The 16,998-nt window shown below is 54.2% G+C and overlaps 1 protein-coding gene across 3 annotated transcripts; it reads right to left on the reverse strand.

The window, feature by feature from the left end:
• Positions 1-686: 686 nt before the first annotated feature.
• SPINDOC (spindlin interactor and repressor of chromatin binding) lies at positions 687-12,298 on the reverse strand. Of its 3 annotated transcripts, none has more exons than XM_027531453.1 (6): positions 11,898-12,298; positions 8,136-8,465; positions 7,930-8,061; positions 7,647-7,784; positions 7,314-7,514; positions 687-1,428 (listed from the first exon to the last, which is right to left on the reverse strand). In XM_027531453.1, exons 1-6 carry the CDS (start codon positions 12,022-12,024, stop codon positions 1,217-1,219), a joined length of 1,140 nt encoding a protein of 379 aa, XP_027387254.1. In that variant the 5' UTR covers positions 12,025-12,298; the 3' UTR covers positions 687-1,216. The 3 variants fall into 3 exon arrangements, with proteins under 3 accessions (XP_027387254.1, XP_027387253.1, XP_027387255.1); XM_027531452.1 differs by having other exon boundaries at positions 7,632-7,784; positions 11,898-12,282; XM_027531454.1 differs by lacking the exon at positions 687-1,428 and adding an exon at positions 2,535-2,700 and having other exon boundaries at positions 7,632-7,784; positions 11,898-12,284.
• Between the last annotated feature and the right edge of the window lie 4,700 nt (positions 12,299-16,998).

Here is a 16,998-nt window from a genome sequence, read left to right on the forward strand (position 1 = left end):
ACGGCCCTATTTCTCCCACCCACCCCTGGATTCTATATGGGACAGTCAAGTTGGGGATCTGAGCGCTCTCTCTGCCTCTCTTGAGAGCCCCCATCACCACAGAGGAGAAACCACCCTATGCAGGTTTGGCTGGTGATGGCTGGTTTAGGAGGGAAGGGGTAAGGAATATGGGGAAGAGATCCAAAGTGGGTTATCTCCTGGTTCAGGGAACCGGAAAACCAGGCAAAGGCTCGCTGTGAGTAAGCGAAGGAGATGAAGGCTGACCGCGAGGCTGAAAGGTTGGAGGCGGCCTGCCTGCCTTCCCGTCATGGGGCGGGGGAGGAGGGGGGGCAGGCATCGGTGCCCCTGCACGCTGACCACAGCCAGGGCACACCAGAAAGATGACCTCAGGTCTCAGCTCCTCCCCGGATGCCCCAGTGTGGCCTGTCTCGGACGGAGGTTCACCAAGTCAGTCAGAAGGTATGTGTAAAAGGCGCTCCTGACCGCATCTGGAGGGCAGGGGTGAGGGGAGAGGCTGAGGCACCCCTCTGACATGGCCTGCCCCCACCCTGTGCCAGCCTCTGGGGCCGCAGCTTTCTGGCCCACGCCCAGGAGCCCTGTCAGCTCTCCTGCTTCTCAGGGTCGCTCTAGGGGGCTGGACAGCCTGCTAGCAAACCCCTCCCCGCAATGATGGCCCAGACGAACTCTCTTAATAAAAAAAAATAATTTATTGTCAACAAAGGAGATATATACAACAGGAAAAGAGGTGAACAGGACAGTGAGTGACCAGTCGGCCACCAGTGGGGATGGAGCGGGAAGAGGTAATGGAGGCCTCCTGCTCTGGGGGCCTGCGGGGGGGAGGAGAGGCGTCCCCCGAGGTAGTGGGGCTCAGTTCACGACCACCTCCTGTGTAAGGCACTGTGCCGAGGGAGAATGGGGGGCCAAGAGGGCGGGAGGAGGGCGGGAGACAGTAGAGGTCGGGGTCAGCAAAAGGATCGGGTGGGTGTTCTCCACAGGCCCAATGCCCTACCGCTCGACAGCCACTGGCGGCCCTCCCCCGGCCTCATGCCTCGCCCCGAGTCACGGCAGATGCTGCCCACCCTCCTCTCCTCCATCCTGCTCTGGCACCTGGTTCTACTCTCTCTCTCAGGCGGCCAAGCTGGGGGGCTCTGTGTGATAAGCCCAAGAGGGACACTGCCTTCTCCCTCCCTCCCTCCCACCCCAGAAAGGCAAGAACCTACAGGCCACTTCCCGCCTCTGGCTGTGCCCCGACAGCGCTGCTGGATTCCGACAGAGCTGCGGGCCAGTCTGGGGCGTCACCTGCTCCCACGCCCTTGGCGCCCTGGGGATGCTTGGACCAGTCTTGCAGGAGGCTGACTGCAGGGGGCTCCTCCAGTCGCACGCGGATGACCTGGAGATCCAGCGTCCCGCGAAGCCCTGGAGGGGGAGCTGGGCAGGGGTGAGGACAGAGAGCAGTCAGGGCTCTCCAGGCCATCGCCTCAGGGTGTTCCTAGAAGGTCTGGGTAAGTCACATCCCCCTTCCCAGGCCTTCCATTCCACAGCCCTGGACGGGCAGTCAGAGGGGAAGCCCAGGGACAGTGGGAGGCCTCGCTCCTGGTCCACCCAAGGACCAGCGCTGACCACAGAGGCATCACGCCTCCTGGGGCATCCGCCACCGGCCCTCCGCAGCCTTCCTCCTGTATTTCCCACACGGATGCTTGGTGCTGTCCTCTGCTCCCCTTACCCCTTTATCTTCAGCTGACTGTTTCACCTGAAACTTACTGGGCATCCTAGCCTGATGGGCTCTGCCCTGCGTGGGCAGAGGTGGTGGGATGGAGAACACCCCAAAGGAGACAGGGCTCTCACAAAAGAGCTCCCAGGTGAATATGCAGGGTGGAGGAGGGAGCACTGCACGGAGAGTCCTGGGGTGAACATCCAGCTCTGCTTTGCAAACCCGACCAGGCTCTTTATCTCCCGAGTCAGTACTGGCCACGCAGGGATCATGTGTCCACATTACCAGCATGGAGAAGCTACTCACAATGGGCAAAATCAGATCTCAAGATGGGAAAGCGGACTACTGACGGCCCTGTCAGGTACCAACCCCGCCCTGGGCATTGCATAAGCAGTTCCAAAAGTTACATCAAAAAGCAAACCCAGAAAACAGAAACCGGTGACAACTGTGAGGTGTCTGCATTAAACCCGTGGTTTTTGCCTTTACTGTTTCTAGAGACTTCGTGATTTGGCAGGGAAAACGGGCACAACTTTGCTATACCGTTTGCTGGGACGGAACAGGACTCAATGGCTGCCACCGGGCTGTGCAACTGAACAGACTCTGCTTTGCGTTCACATGAGCTGGTTTGCCTTCCTGACACACACTATGAGGACAGGTGGGGCCCTCTCATTGGGCTCCTTAATTCAACAATAACTTACCGGGCAACCACACTGTGCCCAACGCTAGTCTAGCTGCTGGGGGTTCCCCAGCACATGGGGCAGATCAAGTGGCCTTTCTGGAATTTATGTTCCAGCAGTGAGAGCCAATAAACAAGATAAACAAATTAAAAACGCAATGTGATATATACGGATGGAAGCAAAGTAAAAAAGCACACCAGAGTAGGGGACAGGATATCAGGGAGGATCTCACAGAGGTGACTGGAGCTGACCCGTGAGCAAAGTTGGGCAGGAAATGAGGAGTCCACGGTGTCTAGCTGGGGAACAGCATTCCTGGTGGGAGGAAGAGGACATGCGGATGCCCTGGTGAGCAGGAAAGGTGAGGACCACCAGTCCCATGAGGACTCTTGAGTTTTCTCTGGGATGTTACAGTGAGCACTGGAGGGCTGAGCAGAGCAGTGATAGGATCCTACTTGTGTTTTCAGGGGGGCTTTGGCTGCTATAGGAGACTGACCGCAGTGGGCAATCATCAGAAGCCAGGAGACAGTCTAAGGAACCCTGGATGAAGGGAGCAGCAGTAGAGATAGTGAGTGTGAGTATGTGTGTGTGTGTGTGTGAAACCTGAGCATCTTGGAGGTGGGGCTAACAGGATTTGCTGACAGACTGAAGTGGGGTCTGAGAGAGATAGATGACAACTCTGAGGCTTCGGTCCAAGCAAACTGAAGAACGTGGCAGCCAGCTTCCCGGGGAAGTGAAGCCCGGGGAGCGGGTAGTAAAGAGGCTGGGGTAGGGGAGGAGACTGCAGGTTCCATTCAGAAATGCTGTCAGAAACACAGAGTTTGGGGGATCTTTTATACAACCAACCAAACACATCAACTGCGCGCGAGAGAGGCTGGAGCCGAAGGGACAGGCCCGGGGCGGTGGGGAAGGTGGGCCCATGACAAGCTTCGAGCCTGGGATCACCCAGGGTGTGAGTACAGATCCTGACTCACGGTTGGGTCATTCATTCATTTGCCAAATACACAGACGGCACCCATTCTGGGCTGGGCACTGGGGATATTACTGTGAATGAACAGACAAACTTCCAGACCCGAGGAAGCATAATACTCTAGAAACAGGAAGTAGAACCACCATAGGCTCCAACTTTTGAGAGCTGGAAGCGAACAGGCAAGAGAGGCAGGGGCAAGCCCCTCACGGTGCGGCCTGAGAGGCCAAGGGCAGAATGAGCCTCCAGGAAGGAGGGCGGGACAGGCTCCTGGTTTCTGCTGATCAGGAAAAACAGGGACTGAGAACTGACCACTGGGTCTAACTTTATGGAGGTCAGTGGCCATCTTGCCAAAAAAGACATGTAGGTGGTAAGCATGAGGTTGAATCTAATGGCTTCCAAAGACAGACTGGAGACTGTTGAGAAAAGCTTTTCAGCAAAGCTAGGGACAAATGTGACAGAGGCTATGATGGATGAGGGCTGAGAAGGGAGAAATAACATCTCTGTGTAAGCTGATGGGGAAGACCTGAAGCAAAGAACAGCTCAGGGTCCAACAGAGGAGACTTGATCCCTGGCACTTGCGGCAGGCTGGGCGCTGCATGGGCGAAACACACATGGGCTGCCCGAGGCTCAGTTTCCTCTTCTGTAAACCGGGGGCTCAGCACCCCGAGCCCAGAACCACCCCCACTTCCCTCCTGGCCCGGCCCAAATCCCTCTGCTCCCCCAGCTTCAGCCCCCTTCTTTTCCTCCACACTTGTGCATGTGTGTGCAAATGTGAGCACCACCTCTGGGGGTGGCTGGGACCCATCTCTCGTTTCTCACTAAGGCTCATCGGAGCAGAGACTCTGGAAATGTCACCACCAGAGTGACGAGTGAAGGCAGTTGCCATCCACTCATCTGTCGGTAAATCTTTTCCAAGGGCTTTCTTTGTGCATGCCCTGTTCCCGGTGCAGAGGGTACAGCAGTGAACAAAGCCTGCCACGCATGAAGCACACACACACACACTCTTCTTCTTGGTCCAGTCTCACACACACACTTTCTTCTCCTTGGTCCAGTCTCACACACACCCGTCTTCTCTTTGGTCCAGTCTCTCTCTCACTCCCACACTTTTTTCTCCTTGGTCCAGTCTCTCTCACACACACACACACACACACACACACACACACACACACACACACATTCTTTTCCTTGGTCTAATCACACACACACACACTCACATTTTTCTCCTTGGTCCAGTCTCACACACACACACACACACACACACACACATTCTTTTCCTTGGTCTAATCACACACACACACACTCACATTTTTCTCCTTGGTCCAGTCACACACACACACACACACACACACACACACACACTTTCTTCTCCTTGGTCTAGTCACACACACACACACACTTTCTATTTCTTGGTACACACACACACACTCTTCTTCTTGGTCCAGTCACATACACATACACATTTTCTTCTCCTTGGTCCAGTCTCTCTCTCTCACACACACACACACACACACACACACTTTCTTCTCCTCGGTCCAGTCAGGAACACACTGGTCTAGCTGAGGTATCCTAAGCCAGGTCTCAAGGTCTTGTTCTAATTAAACACCAGCAAGGATTTTCTCCACTACTTGCAAGTGGGCCCTCATGGCTCACCGCCTCTCCTGGCCTGGACACCCTCATCCTGTAAGGCCCCAGAATGTCCAGCAAGTCTTCCCTGATGGCTTCACACACATGTCCATCAGCTCAGCTGACCACAGTGACTTCCTGCCCACTCCCAACTTCTAAATCCTTGATTTTTAATTTTCTTTTTTAAAGTGGTAGGATCTCTAGTCCAATAAGACCTTTGGAGAACTTCAAAAAATTAAACAACTCAAAGTAGAACATTCTGGTTGAAGCCTCACATGTTTCTGAGACATCTGAGCTTTGGGTTCTTAAAACCCAAAACCAGTCTACAGTCACTAGTCTGGAGGCCGTACTGTGCATAGAACCATCACGGGCACCCTGCTAGTCTGGATTTGCTGGCCTGGGCCCCTTAGAGGACCACTTGTGTCATTTCTCAGGGTGCTTCCTGGGTCAGGCTGCAGGCACACGCACCGCTGTGTCACTCACCATCTCCTGCGGTTTCTGGACTGTCCCCAACCTCTCCAGGTCCCTGCCGCTGTCAGGACATGGCTCAGCACCTCCCTCCCTTTCAAATCAGACGGCTGAACCCCGAAGTCTCAGGCTCTGCCCACTCACCCCAAACGAACCTGAGACCTCAAGGATGCTCTTCGCAGCTACTGGTCACTCCAGACAGGTGGAGTTTGGGCACAGGGTACCCCAAGGCTCGAAATGAAGCCCCCGCCTTCTAGAATGAAACCAGAAGACCTACCAGCCAGTGGGAGAGGTCAGCTGTGTACAGCAGAGGTCCGCTGACATGAGGGGGACCAGGAAACACACAAGTCTAGGCAGAGTGCGGTCCTGGGAAGGCAGGACGCAAGGTGACTCACGCTGAGACCTGAGACAGTTAAAACCCCACAGGGGTGAGGCCCACCTTCAGACTGGAGACAGCAGAGCCCCTTTGGGTCAAAAATAAACAGACAGGAGTACACAGGCACCTATGTGCACGCAGAGCTTTGTGAGAGGTTGGACGGACATAAGCCAAATTTTTGACAGTGGTCACCACTGAGTGACGTGGGCTGAAGGGAAGTGAAGCTTTTTCTTTAAGCAAAAAGCATGCCTCCTTTTTGGGAGCCCTGCTCTGGGGAGCCTCCAGCACCCCGTGTGCTGTCTTTCTTGGAGCTTCAACTCCAAGTGCCCACTTCAGGCGGGCCGGGATGCGGTACTCTGTGTATCACATTCACTCCTTCAAGAACCACTTTCTGCACCCTAGATGCTGCGAGCAGGGCCTAGCCGGGCGAGACAAAGAGAGAGGAACCAGGCGCCCTGCTGGAACACAGCCCAGTCTCATCTCAGTTCTGCTACTGCTGCATTAGGTGACTGTCCTAGCAAGAGTACCAGTCCCTCAGAGACGTCCACGTCCTAATCCCCAGGGCTGTGAGTATCGTTCGTTCACAGTGGGGGAAAATCAAGGCTACAGGAGGAACTGACGTTGCTCATCAACCAACTTTAAAATTCAATGGAGCCTTGGATGACCTAGGAGGGCTCAGTGTAATTACAAGGGTTCTTAAAGGGGAAAGAGGAGGTCGAAGAGCAAGAACCAAAGATGGCAGCCTAAGAAAGCCTGGGCACGGCTGGCTCTGAAGACGGAAGGCGAGCACAGCTGAGGAATACAAGCAGCCGCGAGAGGCTGCAAGAGGCAAGACTCCCTCTTTAGGAGTCAGAAAGGAGTTGGCCCTGCCGACACCCTGCCTGTAGCCCGCTGCCACCTCCCGTACGAGGACTCTGGCCTCCTGAACTAAAAGGCAGTGTATCTATGTTGTTGTCAGCCACTGAGTTTGTGGTAATCTGTTACAGCAGCCACAGGAAGGGAACACATGGACGTGGAAAAGGAACCACCTCTCTGAGACTCAGCCATTCGGAAAAAGACACTTTTATAAGCGCCAAATGAGCTGCATATAAGTTTCTTAAAACCAGAGAACATGATATAAACCCAAGTGCCCACTGGTATTACCAGACACACCCTGAGCTGAGGGTCTGTGGCGCATTGACCTCCGTCTCCTGTTATCAGTCCCATTTAGGCCCCTGGTGGGCACCTCAGGCCCCAGCTGGAATCAACCGTGAGTGTGGTGATGGGTGTCAGGCTTTCGGGAACACTGGCCTAACTCAACCTAACAACCAGGATGCTCCCAAGAAGCGTGCCAAAACCTCAGCTCTCAGGCTGGCTGCTGTATTCAAATCCACCTGCCCTCAGCCCAGCTGCCCGGGGACCAGAGCGCCGGTCACCTCTGCCTGGGGCTCCACCCTGGGGACGTGGCCTTCCCAACCCTGCACACCTGCCGCCCGCAGCTCAGGCGCTCACCTGGGGAGGGGCTTTCCGGCTGGAGACGACCTCCTTCGGCCCCTTTTCCCTCTTTGGGCAAGTCTCTGCGGTTTGAGGCCCTGAGCTGGGTGTGGGAGAAGAGCTGGAGGGCGAAGCCTGCCGGGAAGCTGCCATCCGTGAAGTGCCGGACCTCGGCCGGAGCAGCGAAGGTCTCCATGGGTGAGTCCGGCGAGGGGGGGTCTGAAGGAAGGACGGGATCAAACTGTGAGGCCACACTCCCAAGGCCCGCCTGGGTCTCGGCTGAGGGGCACGTGACCCCTGCCCCTCCCACCCCAGCTTTCCCCCTGGAGCCCACACCTTCCTCCCCTTCACCTGGGTCAGGGTCTGGGTCTAGGTCCAGGGTTTTGGTCATAGGTCTGCCTCTTTTCTTCCTGACCGGCTCCTCCCCAGAGGGCTCCTTGCATCTCTGACCACGGGGCTTCTTGCTTACTGGCTCTGGGACAGGGGCCGCTGCAAAAGATAAGACCTTTTTGAGGCCTGACTCCCGCAACTCCAGGGCTGCAGGGTACCTGCTGAGCAGCCTGTCTCCACCCAGCTGGCGGGGCTCATGATACCCTCACCCCAACTCAGCCTCGCTGGCTTTGGGATAACTGACCAGGAAGTTCCAGAGGGCGAAGTCCCCTGGGCCGGGTCCTTCTGGGGAGGGATTGGTTGTCCTCGGAGTCGAGGAGAACGACAATCTCTGCTGGCATCCTGGCAGGGTCCGGGTCGGAGTCCTGGCCTGAGTCTGAAGTGGGCAGATACCAATGATCAATCACGAGCTCCGACTCTCCCCTCCGCCCCCACCCCTGCCCCCACTACCTGAGTGGGGTGGGGACGGCTGCTCCGCTCGAAAGTCTTGCACAAGGGCCGCCCCCTCGCTCCAGGCCTCCAGGATGTTGCTCTTCTCGGAAGGGCTCAGGTCCAGGGTGTGAGGATGCTGCTCCAGGATGTGGGCGCGCGCCGTGTCTGCTGAGGGGGCCTGGATCTCGGCCCCACACACCATGCACAGCGCCCGCCCGCTGCCTCCCGGGCTGTTCCCCACCAGAAACTCCTGCTCCCAAGACACCTGCTGTCTGGGCTCCTCAGAGCTATCGTTGCCCGCCTCCAGGAGGCTGGGCCTGGGAGGTGGGATCTTTTCCTGCTGGGCCACTAAGGAGGAGAGGAGGGGGAAGGTGTTATCAGTAGAGGTACCCACACCAGCAAGAGAGAACAGGGTTCCCCAAGCCTGGCGGTGTGTGCAAGGAAGGACCTTTCCCATCTAGAGTCTCTTTTCTTCCCCCTCTGGAGCCCACAAGGCACCAGCCACAATAAAAGCAGCAGACATGCCACCACATCCCGCTAGCCCAACCTAGTCTCCGACCACAGGTCCAACAGGTTTTTCCATAGACTGCATTCCAGCATGGCTCTGGTCTGGGCACACTGTTCAGACCACCCCATCAGTCTGGCAAACTTCTTTCACGGCCCTACTCAAATCCTCGGCCCTGTGAAGCCTTTCCGATCACCCACCCCCGGCAATTGTATCCACATCTGACTTCTGACAGTGCTCACTTCCTCAAGGACAAGAACAGCAAACTTTGTCATCTTATTCTCCTGCAGGGCCTGGCATGCAGGGAGGAGATGCTCGATGAGCCTTGGGTCAGCGAAGGGCATCCAGGCCTGGTCCTCCACTCGTTGGGGCCCTGTCAAGGGGCCTCTCCCCCAAAGCCTTTGCAGCGGTGACCTTGTCCATCCCCAAGGGTGGACCCAGCACCTTCTCCCTGTGCACACGGGACCATGACATTTGACAGGGTGGGAACCGTTCTCAGCTTCGCAAAGGATGCAGGCTCAGATCCTCGTGAGCCTGGCATCTCAGAGCTTTTAATCCCTTGTGGGTGCACCTCTCTCACACCTGAGAGGATGGGGCAATATACAAACAGGGGAGGTCCTAATACCTGGGGACTTCCTGGAAGAGGTGGCATCTGAAACAGGTCTGAGAACTGGCTTGGTCTCAGAAGGTTTAGCTCCAAGGCTGGGTGGTACCTCTCCCCCAGGTGACAGTAGCTGCAGTTCTTTCCCACCACTCCTCCAAAATAGCTTTGTCAAGGTCACCAATGCTACACCCAGCGGTCAGCGCTTCAACTTCATCCCCTGGCAGATCACTTCTTTCATCTTGATTTTTGTCACCTGGTTTCCAGGGCACCACCTTCTGTTGGTTCTTTTCTTACTTCATGGAGGCTCTTTTTCGGGCACCCGTGCCAGTTCCTTCTCTAGGAGAGAACCGTCTTCTCACCAAGGCCTGCCTGCCATTCCTGAGAAAGCGGCCATCAGCCCCACCTGAGCGTCCTGTTCCCCTCACTTCATCTCCTCCAGAGCACACAACGCTGCCTGACGACACACGTGCTTTTCTTGTTTCCTGTGTCTCCTCACTTCGCCGCTGGTCTGTGACAGCATCGATTTTTTGATCCTTCACACCTGTATCTCCAGCAACTGGCCCAGTGCCTGGCATGCTGTGGCATTCAGAAATGTCTGGTAAGGATCGACTCAGTCTCCAAGCTCGAACCACGGGAGCATTCCACGACTCAGTCCTAGGACCCCTTCTCTGTCCACCTCCTTCCTCTGGCGGTCTTGCCCCAAAGCCTGCTTGCTGACAACTCCCATGTCTATACCTCTAGCCAGACACTCCCAGGAAATTTAGATCCATGTGTCTTATTTCTCATTGGACCTCTGTGCTTCAATGTGCTTCTCAAACTTGTCTTGTTTAAACTGTAACCTCCTACAGGCCTGCCCCTCAGTCTTTCTGTCTCAGCAAATGGGAAGTCCATCCTTCCAGTCACTCAAGCCAAAAACCTTGAATTTGTGTTTTTCTTACCCCCGTGCACCAAACCTTTCAAGAAACTTGTTTCAGGATCTTCGCAATTGCTGTTCTCTCTGCCTAAAATGCCTTACCTCCAATTATCTACAGGATTCCATTCTTCACTTCCTTTGGTCTATGTTCAAAATTCACCTTATTAAGAAGACTTTCCCGACCACTTGCTACTCCAAATAAACCACTCTCACTCTTCTTGATTCAGTGTTCTCTGAACTACTAGTCACCATCTAACAAGCTATACATTTATTTATATTCATCTATCTCTGGTCATTAGCATATACACACAAATTCCGGAAGAGCACGGTTTCGACTTTGTTTACACTAATTAGCATGCCCAGCCTAAAACAATGCTTGACATGTAAGTGTGGTGCTCAGTCGTGTCTGACCCTTTGTGACCCCATGGACTGCAGCCTGCCAGGCTCCTCTGTCCATGGGATTTCCCAAGCAAGAATACTGGAGTGGGTTGCCATTTCCTGCTCCAGGGGATCTTCCTAACCCAATGATCAGACCCACATCTCCGCATCTCCTGCACTGGCAAGCGGGTTCTTCACCACTGCACCACCTGGGAAGCCCTGACATATAAGAGGTGCCCCAAATACTTGTTGCATGAACCCACTTCCCTGGCGAAGAAGGATGTTCTCGCAGTTGTTGAGATGGTTAACTGAGACAGTCTGCCACTGAGCACTCAATAAATGCTAGCAAAGGTAGGGAGAGAACCTCTTTCAGATGGAAAATGCTTTATTTCCTTCATTTTAAAGCCCTCCAAAAAGGAAGAGAGGCGGTGTAGGGAGACGTCAGTATGTTCTGCTGAAGCTAAATGAATGGCCTTGCTCTCAAGCTTTTGGGTATTGTCCCCACTAAGAGAGGAGGTATCCAGGAATGCAAAGATCTGCATTTTCATGAATAGTATGTCTTCCATGAAGGTGGCCTTTTGTTTCCTTAGGGCCCTCAACATCCTGAGGGCTGGAAAAATCGGTGGAGGAGGAAGGGAAAGTGAGTGCTTACACATTGCTCTTCAAATCCCATCTCAAGGCCCATCTCCCTCTAGAGTGGCCAAGGGCTCCTGTAGCAAACATTTCTTTAATAAAACTGTGTGCCGTAAGCAATCCTTTTCACCCCTCTAGCGCCAGAATCTGACACCTGTGGCTTATGCGTGTACAAGGCCTGGGAATGGTGGCGGGGAAGCGCAGGAAAGCTTTAGGGTTGGAGCGCCCTTAAAACCCACCTCTCGGCGGGCTACACCGGCGCCTGCCTCCACCCACCGAGTCGCTCCGAACCCCGAGGGGAAGGGCCCCGGCCTCCGGCCTGGAGGCCTTGACGCCCCTCGGCCTAGAACACAGCCTGGCCCCTGGGCCTGCCTCTGCCTTCCCGGGCGGGGGACCCGCCATCGTCACCTCGAAGCCGTCGTGCTGGGCCCGGGCGAGGGGGCGCTCGGGCACCGGAAGATCCGGAGCGCGCCGGGCGTGGATCGAAGGCTCCAGACCCCGGGCAGGGGTGGGGGAGGGGGAGTTCGGGGAGGCCTGAGATTCCAAACCCTGGTGTGGGGGTGGAGCAAAAGCGCGCCAGGGCCTCAGACTCTGTGAGGAAGGGGGCGCCCGGGCCTCAGGCTGGAGTCGGGTGTGGGCGGTTGGGCACCAGACTGGAGGTGGGGGAGGGGTACCCGGACCCCGGACTGAGGAGGGGACGCCGAGCCCGGACCGTGACGCCGAAGTGGGATCCCCTCCCCTCCTCACCTCTGAGCATCGGCTCGGGCCGCGGAATTACGGCCACCACCATGGCCTCCTCGTCATCCTCCCCTTCCTCGCATTTGAGCGTCACCTCGAAGCAGTCGAGCGCGGCGCCCTCGGCCTTCAGAGCCATGGCGCGGCCCGGGGGGTGGGGTGGGGTGGGATCTTGGTGACCGGACGCCGAGGACGGGCGCGCAGGCCTGGGCGCCGAGGGCGGCTGCCACTTCGCGCCCCGCGCAGTCCCCTCCCCGCCGCCCGCCGCTCGCCGGCCCAGCCTGCGGACGGGCGCGTCTAGGCCTCCCTAAGACCTAGACCGTCAAGACCCCGGGGTGGGGGGGAGGGCTCAATCCGGGGCCCCAGCCCCCCGCCGCTCCCTTTTATGGAGGCTCATTGTCGGCGCCCGCCCGGCCGGCCCGCCGGGCCCCGCCCCCGACTCCGCGCGGCCAATCGCGTGTGGCCCCGCCCCGGGCACGCGGCTCCGTTAGAATCCCGGGGACCCGCCAGGGGCGGGCAGGGCCGCGGGCTTCCGGCTGCCCCAGCGCGCAGAGGTGGGGGTCGCTGGCCCGCGGGAGAGGACCCTGAGCTCCTCCCGGCCGGGAGCGTCCGGAGCCGGCCAGCCGAGCCTGACGGGTCTCCCGCCATTTGCGACGCCGAACCGGCACGCTGCCTGCACGTAGGGCGCTACCAGGCGCCCCAGGGTTTTGATCGAGCCCGACTCAAGCTTTTACCTGAACGAGCCCTCCTCCGCCAGAAGATGCCCCCGGGCGAGGGAAGAACCGGTAGGGGAGCGAAAAGGGCTTTGGCGTGGGAAGAGTGGAGACTGAATTCCTTAGGATTTGCCAGCTCTGGGACTTTGGGTACGTTATCTGTTTTCTTAGACTATTTCATCCTTTATTTAAAAAAAACCCAAAAAACATTGTGGAGCCTTCTGGACAAGGATGAAGATGCCAAGTGGAGTGTTGTGAGCGCGCGTCCACCGGCCGAGGATTGTGATTTCCATATTTTAAACGCGAGTCCAGACATCGTGCTCCTCCCCACTAAGGTCACTCGGAAGCCCTTGAGAGCCCCGGACCAGAGTCCAGTTGCCATGACGCTGCTGCATCATGATTCCGGTCTGGCTGAGCTCTGACCTCTGCGACAGAGAATGGGCATCTCCGTCTACTGTAGAAGCCCTCAGGAGAATTCAGTGGAGGACATCCCTGACACTGAAAAATCTCTCATAAAATGCCACTGTACCAGATCAGAATAAAGGTATTACTAAGTGTGTTTACCCTAATTCTATCTTAAGGTTGTTCGCTCCCTTTGCTGCAGACCCCTTCCTTGCCTTTCTGCTCAGCTCTGTATTGCCCTGCAGGGTGCAGTTTCTCTGGCTTCCAGGACAGCTGCCTTCATTCAGCCTTGGGTTTGGCGAAACAGAGACAGAGGCAGGAGACTGGAAGGTAGGAGGCAGGAAAAAGCCAGGTTATTTCTCTTGCCCGTGGTTCCAACTTCTCAAAGATGACCCTCTCCCCGACTCTCCACCCCCTCCGTTTGTCCCTCCAGTTTAGGAGTGTGGGCAGCTTGTTTTTGCTAATCTTTGGGTCGCCTCATTGTCCCCTGTTGGGTTTCTCAGCCCTTCTGTCACCCCTGTCACTGTGTCACCAATACGGGGTGCTGGATTTTCTGGTTTACATACTTAAAGTGGTTCCTGTTTGCTTGCTTGGACCTTGAGTGATACACCCAATGTTATACCAGGCACTTTGTAGACATTATTTCTTAGACCTCACAAGTCTTATGTGGTAGATTGTATTGTTCCCATTTTACCTAGCAGGAATTTGAGCTTTACAGGGTTTTATTACTTGCCCAAGTTAATCAGCACGAATCCTATTTCATCAAATCTAGCATGAGCATTTCCCCCTGCATTTTAACATCTTACAGTGGGGGTACTTTTTTCTCTAATGGACACCAGTGTGAAGTTTTAGGGCTATCAAGAAAGTATAAGATGGCCCTTCTGATATTCGGATAGTGATGATTCCAGCAGAACATAAACCATTGCTATTTTAAGAAGAAGAGGAAGAAACAGGCCCCAAACGGAGCCATTTGCCCTCAGGACAGCAAATCAAGGCTTACTTGCAGTTTCATCCTTTCCCAGGAATGTGATCTATAAATAGAAAATCTGAAATTTGCTGATCAGTACTAGTCAGGTAATCTGCATAAAAGACCCCTTCTGTCCCCTTTCCCCTGAAAAGAAGATAACCTAGACTGGAAAAGTTCTCTCTTTGCTAATAATTTCCCCACTCACCCCTCCTTCCTTTTGTAAGACCCTTCCTTTTTGTACAGTTCCTTGGAGCACTTTTCTGTTCCCTAAATGGGATGCTGAATCATTAGATAAAGCCAATTATTCAAATTTACTCAGTTGAGTTTTGTTATTTATCAGTGCTTACAATGAGACATGCTTAGATGCTCACATGTGGCCACTTTGTGACCACAAAAATGACTTGGCCTTTCTCTGAGTGATTGGTGGTGGTTTTTTTTTTTTTTTTTTGGTTTGGTTTGGTTTGTTTTGTTTTTGCCACACCACGTGGCTTGTGGGATGTTCCCCAGCTAGGGATTGAACCCCGGGCCCCAAGAATCCTAACCTCTAGGCCACCAGGGAATTCCCAATTGGTGCTTCTTTACCGAAGATACAAATCTAGCCCTGTTTGAATCTTCCTGCCTCCTAGGTAAGCATTGTAAAGATACCCAGTCTCTGAATTGCCCCTGCTTCTTGATAGCCTTCAATCTAGACCTTGTCCCCACTTCCCTAATTCCTCCACAGAACCAGGGGAAAAAGCCCACATTTAAGGACACACACACGGTGTTCTCAGGGTAAGCTCTCCTAACTGCCTGCAAGTTAAATAAACCTGACTTTTTGACTACAGGTGTGTTTCTGGTGGTCTTTGGTCAGGACTTTGACAACCTTAACCAATTTATTTTGCTTACATTTTCCATTTTTATACATATAAAGAGTGATACATGATAAAAATCTATGCCACCATGTCAGTCTCAAAGAGCTCTTTAAATAACTATACAATTCCAACAGGTAAGAAATCATTGTGTCAGAACTTGGCAGCATTTTTTTTTTTTAGGGTTGCCTAAAATCAGAAGCCCACCAGGCTCCCCCGTCCCTGGGATTCTCCAGGGAAGAACACTGAAATGGGTTGCCATTTCCTTCTCCAATGCATGCAAGTGAAAAGTGAAAGGGAAGTCGCTCAGTCGTGTCCGACTTGTAGTGACCCCATGGACTGCAGCCCACCAGGCTCCTCTGTCCATGGGATTTTCCAGGCAAGAGTACTGGAGTGGGGTGCCATTGCCTTCTCCGAAAATAATGGTTCATCTTACTTCTTGTGCTCTATTGAGTGAAATCCAGTCAGTTGCAAAAGCAGGACTCAACTCCTGTTCTGCCCATTCTACCCATCCACTGGCCTTGCTCTATCCTCTACAGCACCACGCTACCTCACTGGGAACTTTAGTTGTTAAATGAAAGGGTAGATATTATTAGCTCCAATACATGCATACAAAGAAACTGAATCCAGGAGAAATAAGTCACTGGAGATCAAACAGCTTGCAAGTCACAGAGCGATTCTGACTGCAAAGCCAGGGCTCTTTTCCATCATACCTACTGCTGAGGGAGCCCTCCCTGCACAGAGCATCCCAGGGCAAACTCCAGGACCAGCTTAAATGAAGCTGTTACCAGCTCCCATCTGTCGGACACGTAGTCCGTGCTGAGTCCTTTTTGAAGGAATTGGGACTTTTAAGTGCTGAGCTGGCCTGTGTGGAGGAGACAGGGTAGAGGTTTACTAGGCACGTATGTCTGCAACTCATGAATTTGGCCTTGGATTATGAGATTCCTAGAGCAGGGGAAGGTCAGACTGGAGATTAGAGACATGGAAACAGTGGCCTCTGTCCCAGTAGTTAGCTGTTCCAGGCCATTCCCCACGTCATCCCAGAGCTGGAGGCCCACGCTGGGATGAAGCCTTGCCTTTTTTTTTTTGTTTAACTTTTTAAAAAGATTTAAGTATAGTTAATTTACAATGTTGTGTTTGCTTCGGGTGTACAGCAAAGTGATTCAGTTATGTTGTTTACTCACGAAGTCCTGTCCGACTCTTTTGTGACCCCACGGACTGTAGCCTGCTACACTCCTCTGTCTCTGGAATTCTCCAGGCAAGAATACTGGAGTGGGTTGCCATGTCCTCCTCCAGGGGATCTTCCTGACCCAGGGATCAAACCCATGTCTCCTGGAAGTCTCCTGCATTGCAGGTGGATTTTTTACCACTGAGCCACCTGGGAAGCCCCAATTCAGTTTTTTATATATATATATAGCTTTTTCAAATATACTATTCCATTTGCATATATACTTTTTCAGATTCTTTTCCATGATAGGTTACTATAAGACATTGAATAGAAGCATATCCTTTTGATCCAGCTCTTACTGTTGGCATTTGGGGCCTTGGTGATGAGAGGGGACAAGAAGTGGGCTGCTGTGGGAAATAAAGCCAGCCAGAGCTCTAAGTGAAGAGAGGGCTGTTTGAAGGCTAAGAGTGGGTGTGTGGGGCTGCACTTTAACTTACTTGGCATTCTGTACTCATAGCAACACTTCTATTGTGAAACTTGTGCTCTAATCACTTGTCAGCATCTTCCAGTTTCTTGGTCTGTGGGTTGCCAGAGGACAGGTCCATTTCTCATCCATCTTTCTAGTTCCAGCCCTGGCCCAGGAGCTGTGGTGTTAGCACCAGCTTGGTGTCTATACTGCAAGGGTCTTGTTCAAACAAAATGGGCAGGAGGCAGGGTAGGGGCGTCGGGGAGCGGCTTCCCTGGTGGCTCAGTGGAAAAGAATCCACCTGCCAATGCAGGAGACACGAGTTTGATCCTAGCCCGGGAACTAAGCCCACGCACTGCAACTACCGAGCCTGTGCTGTAGAGCCCAGGAGCTGCAATGGCTGAACCCTCGAGCTGCAGCTACTGAGGCTGGACGCCCCAGAGCCTGTGCTCAGCAACAAGAGATGCTACTGCAATGAGAACCCTGAGCACTGCAACTGGAGAGTAGGCCCCGCTCATCACAACTAGAGAAAAGCCCAGGCAGCAAGGA

The sequence above is a fragment of the Bos indicus x Bos taurus genome, chromosome 29 (assembly GCF_003369695.1).
Source record: "Bos indicus x Bos taurus breed Angus x Brahman F1 hybrid chromosome 29, Bos_hybrid_MaternalHap_v2.0, whole genome shotgun sequence".
In the NCBI taxonomy this organism is placed as follows: domain Eukaryota; kingdom Metazoa; phylum Chordata; class Mammalia; order Artiodactyla; family Bovidae; genus Bos; species Bos indicus x Bos taurus.

What these genes read in the sequence shown, in the direction of transcription:
- SPINDOC (XM_027531452.1), bottom strand. Translation starts at nt 12,024, where the DNA reads ATGGCTCTGAAGGCCGAGGGCGCCGCGCTCGACTGCTTCGAGGTGACG. An exon ending in GCCGTCCCCACCCCACTCAG is followed by an intron (nt 8,062 to 8,135) that starts GTAGTGGGGGCA and finishes TGCCCACTTCAG; the next exon opens with ACTCAGGCCAGGACTCCGAC. An exon ending in CCCAGGTGAAGGGGAGGAAG is followed by an intron (nt 7,515 to 7,631) that starts GTGTGGGCTCCA and finishes TCCTTCCTTCAG; the next exon opens with ACCCCCCCTCGCCGGACTCA.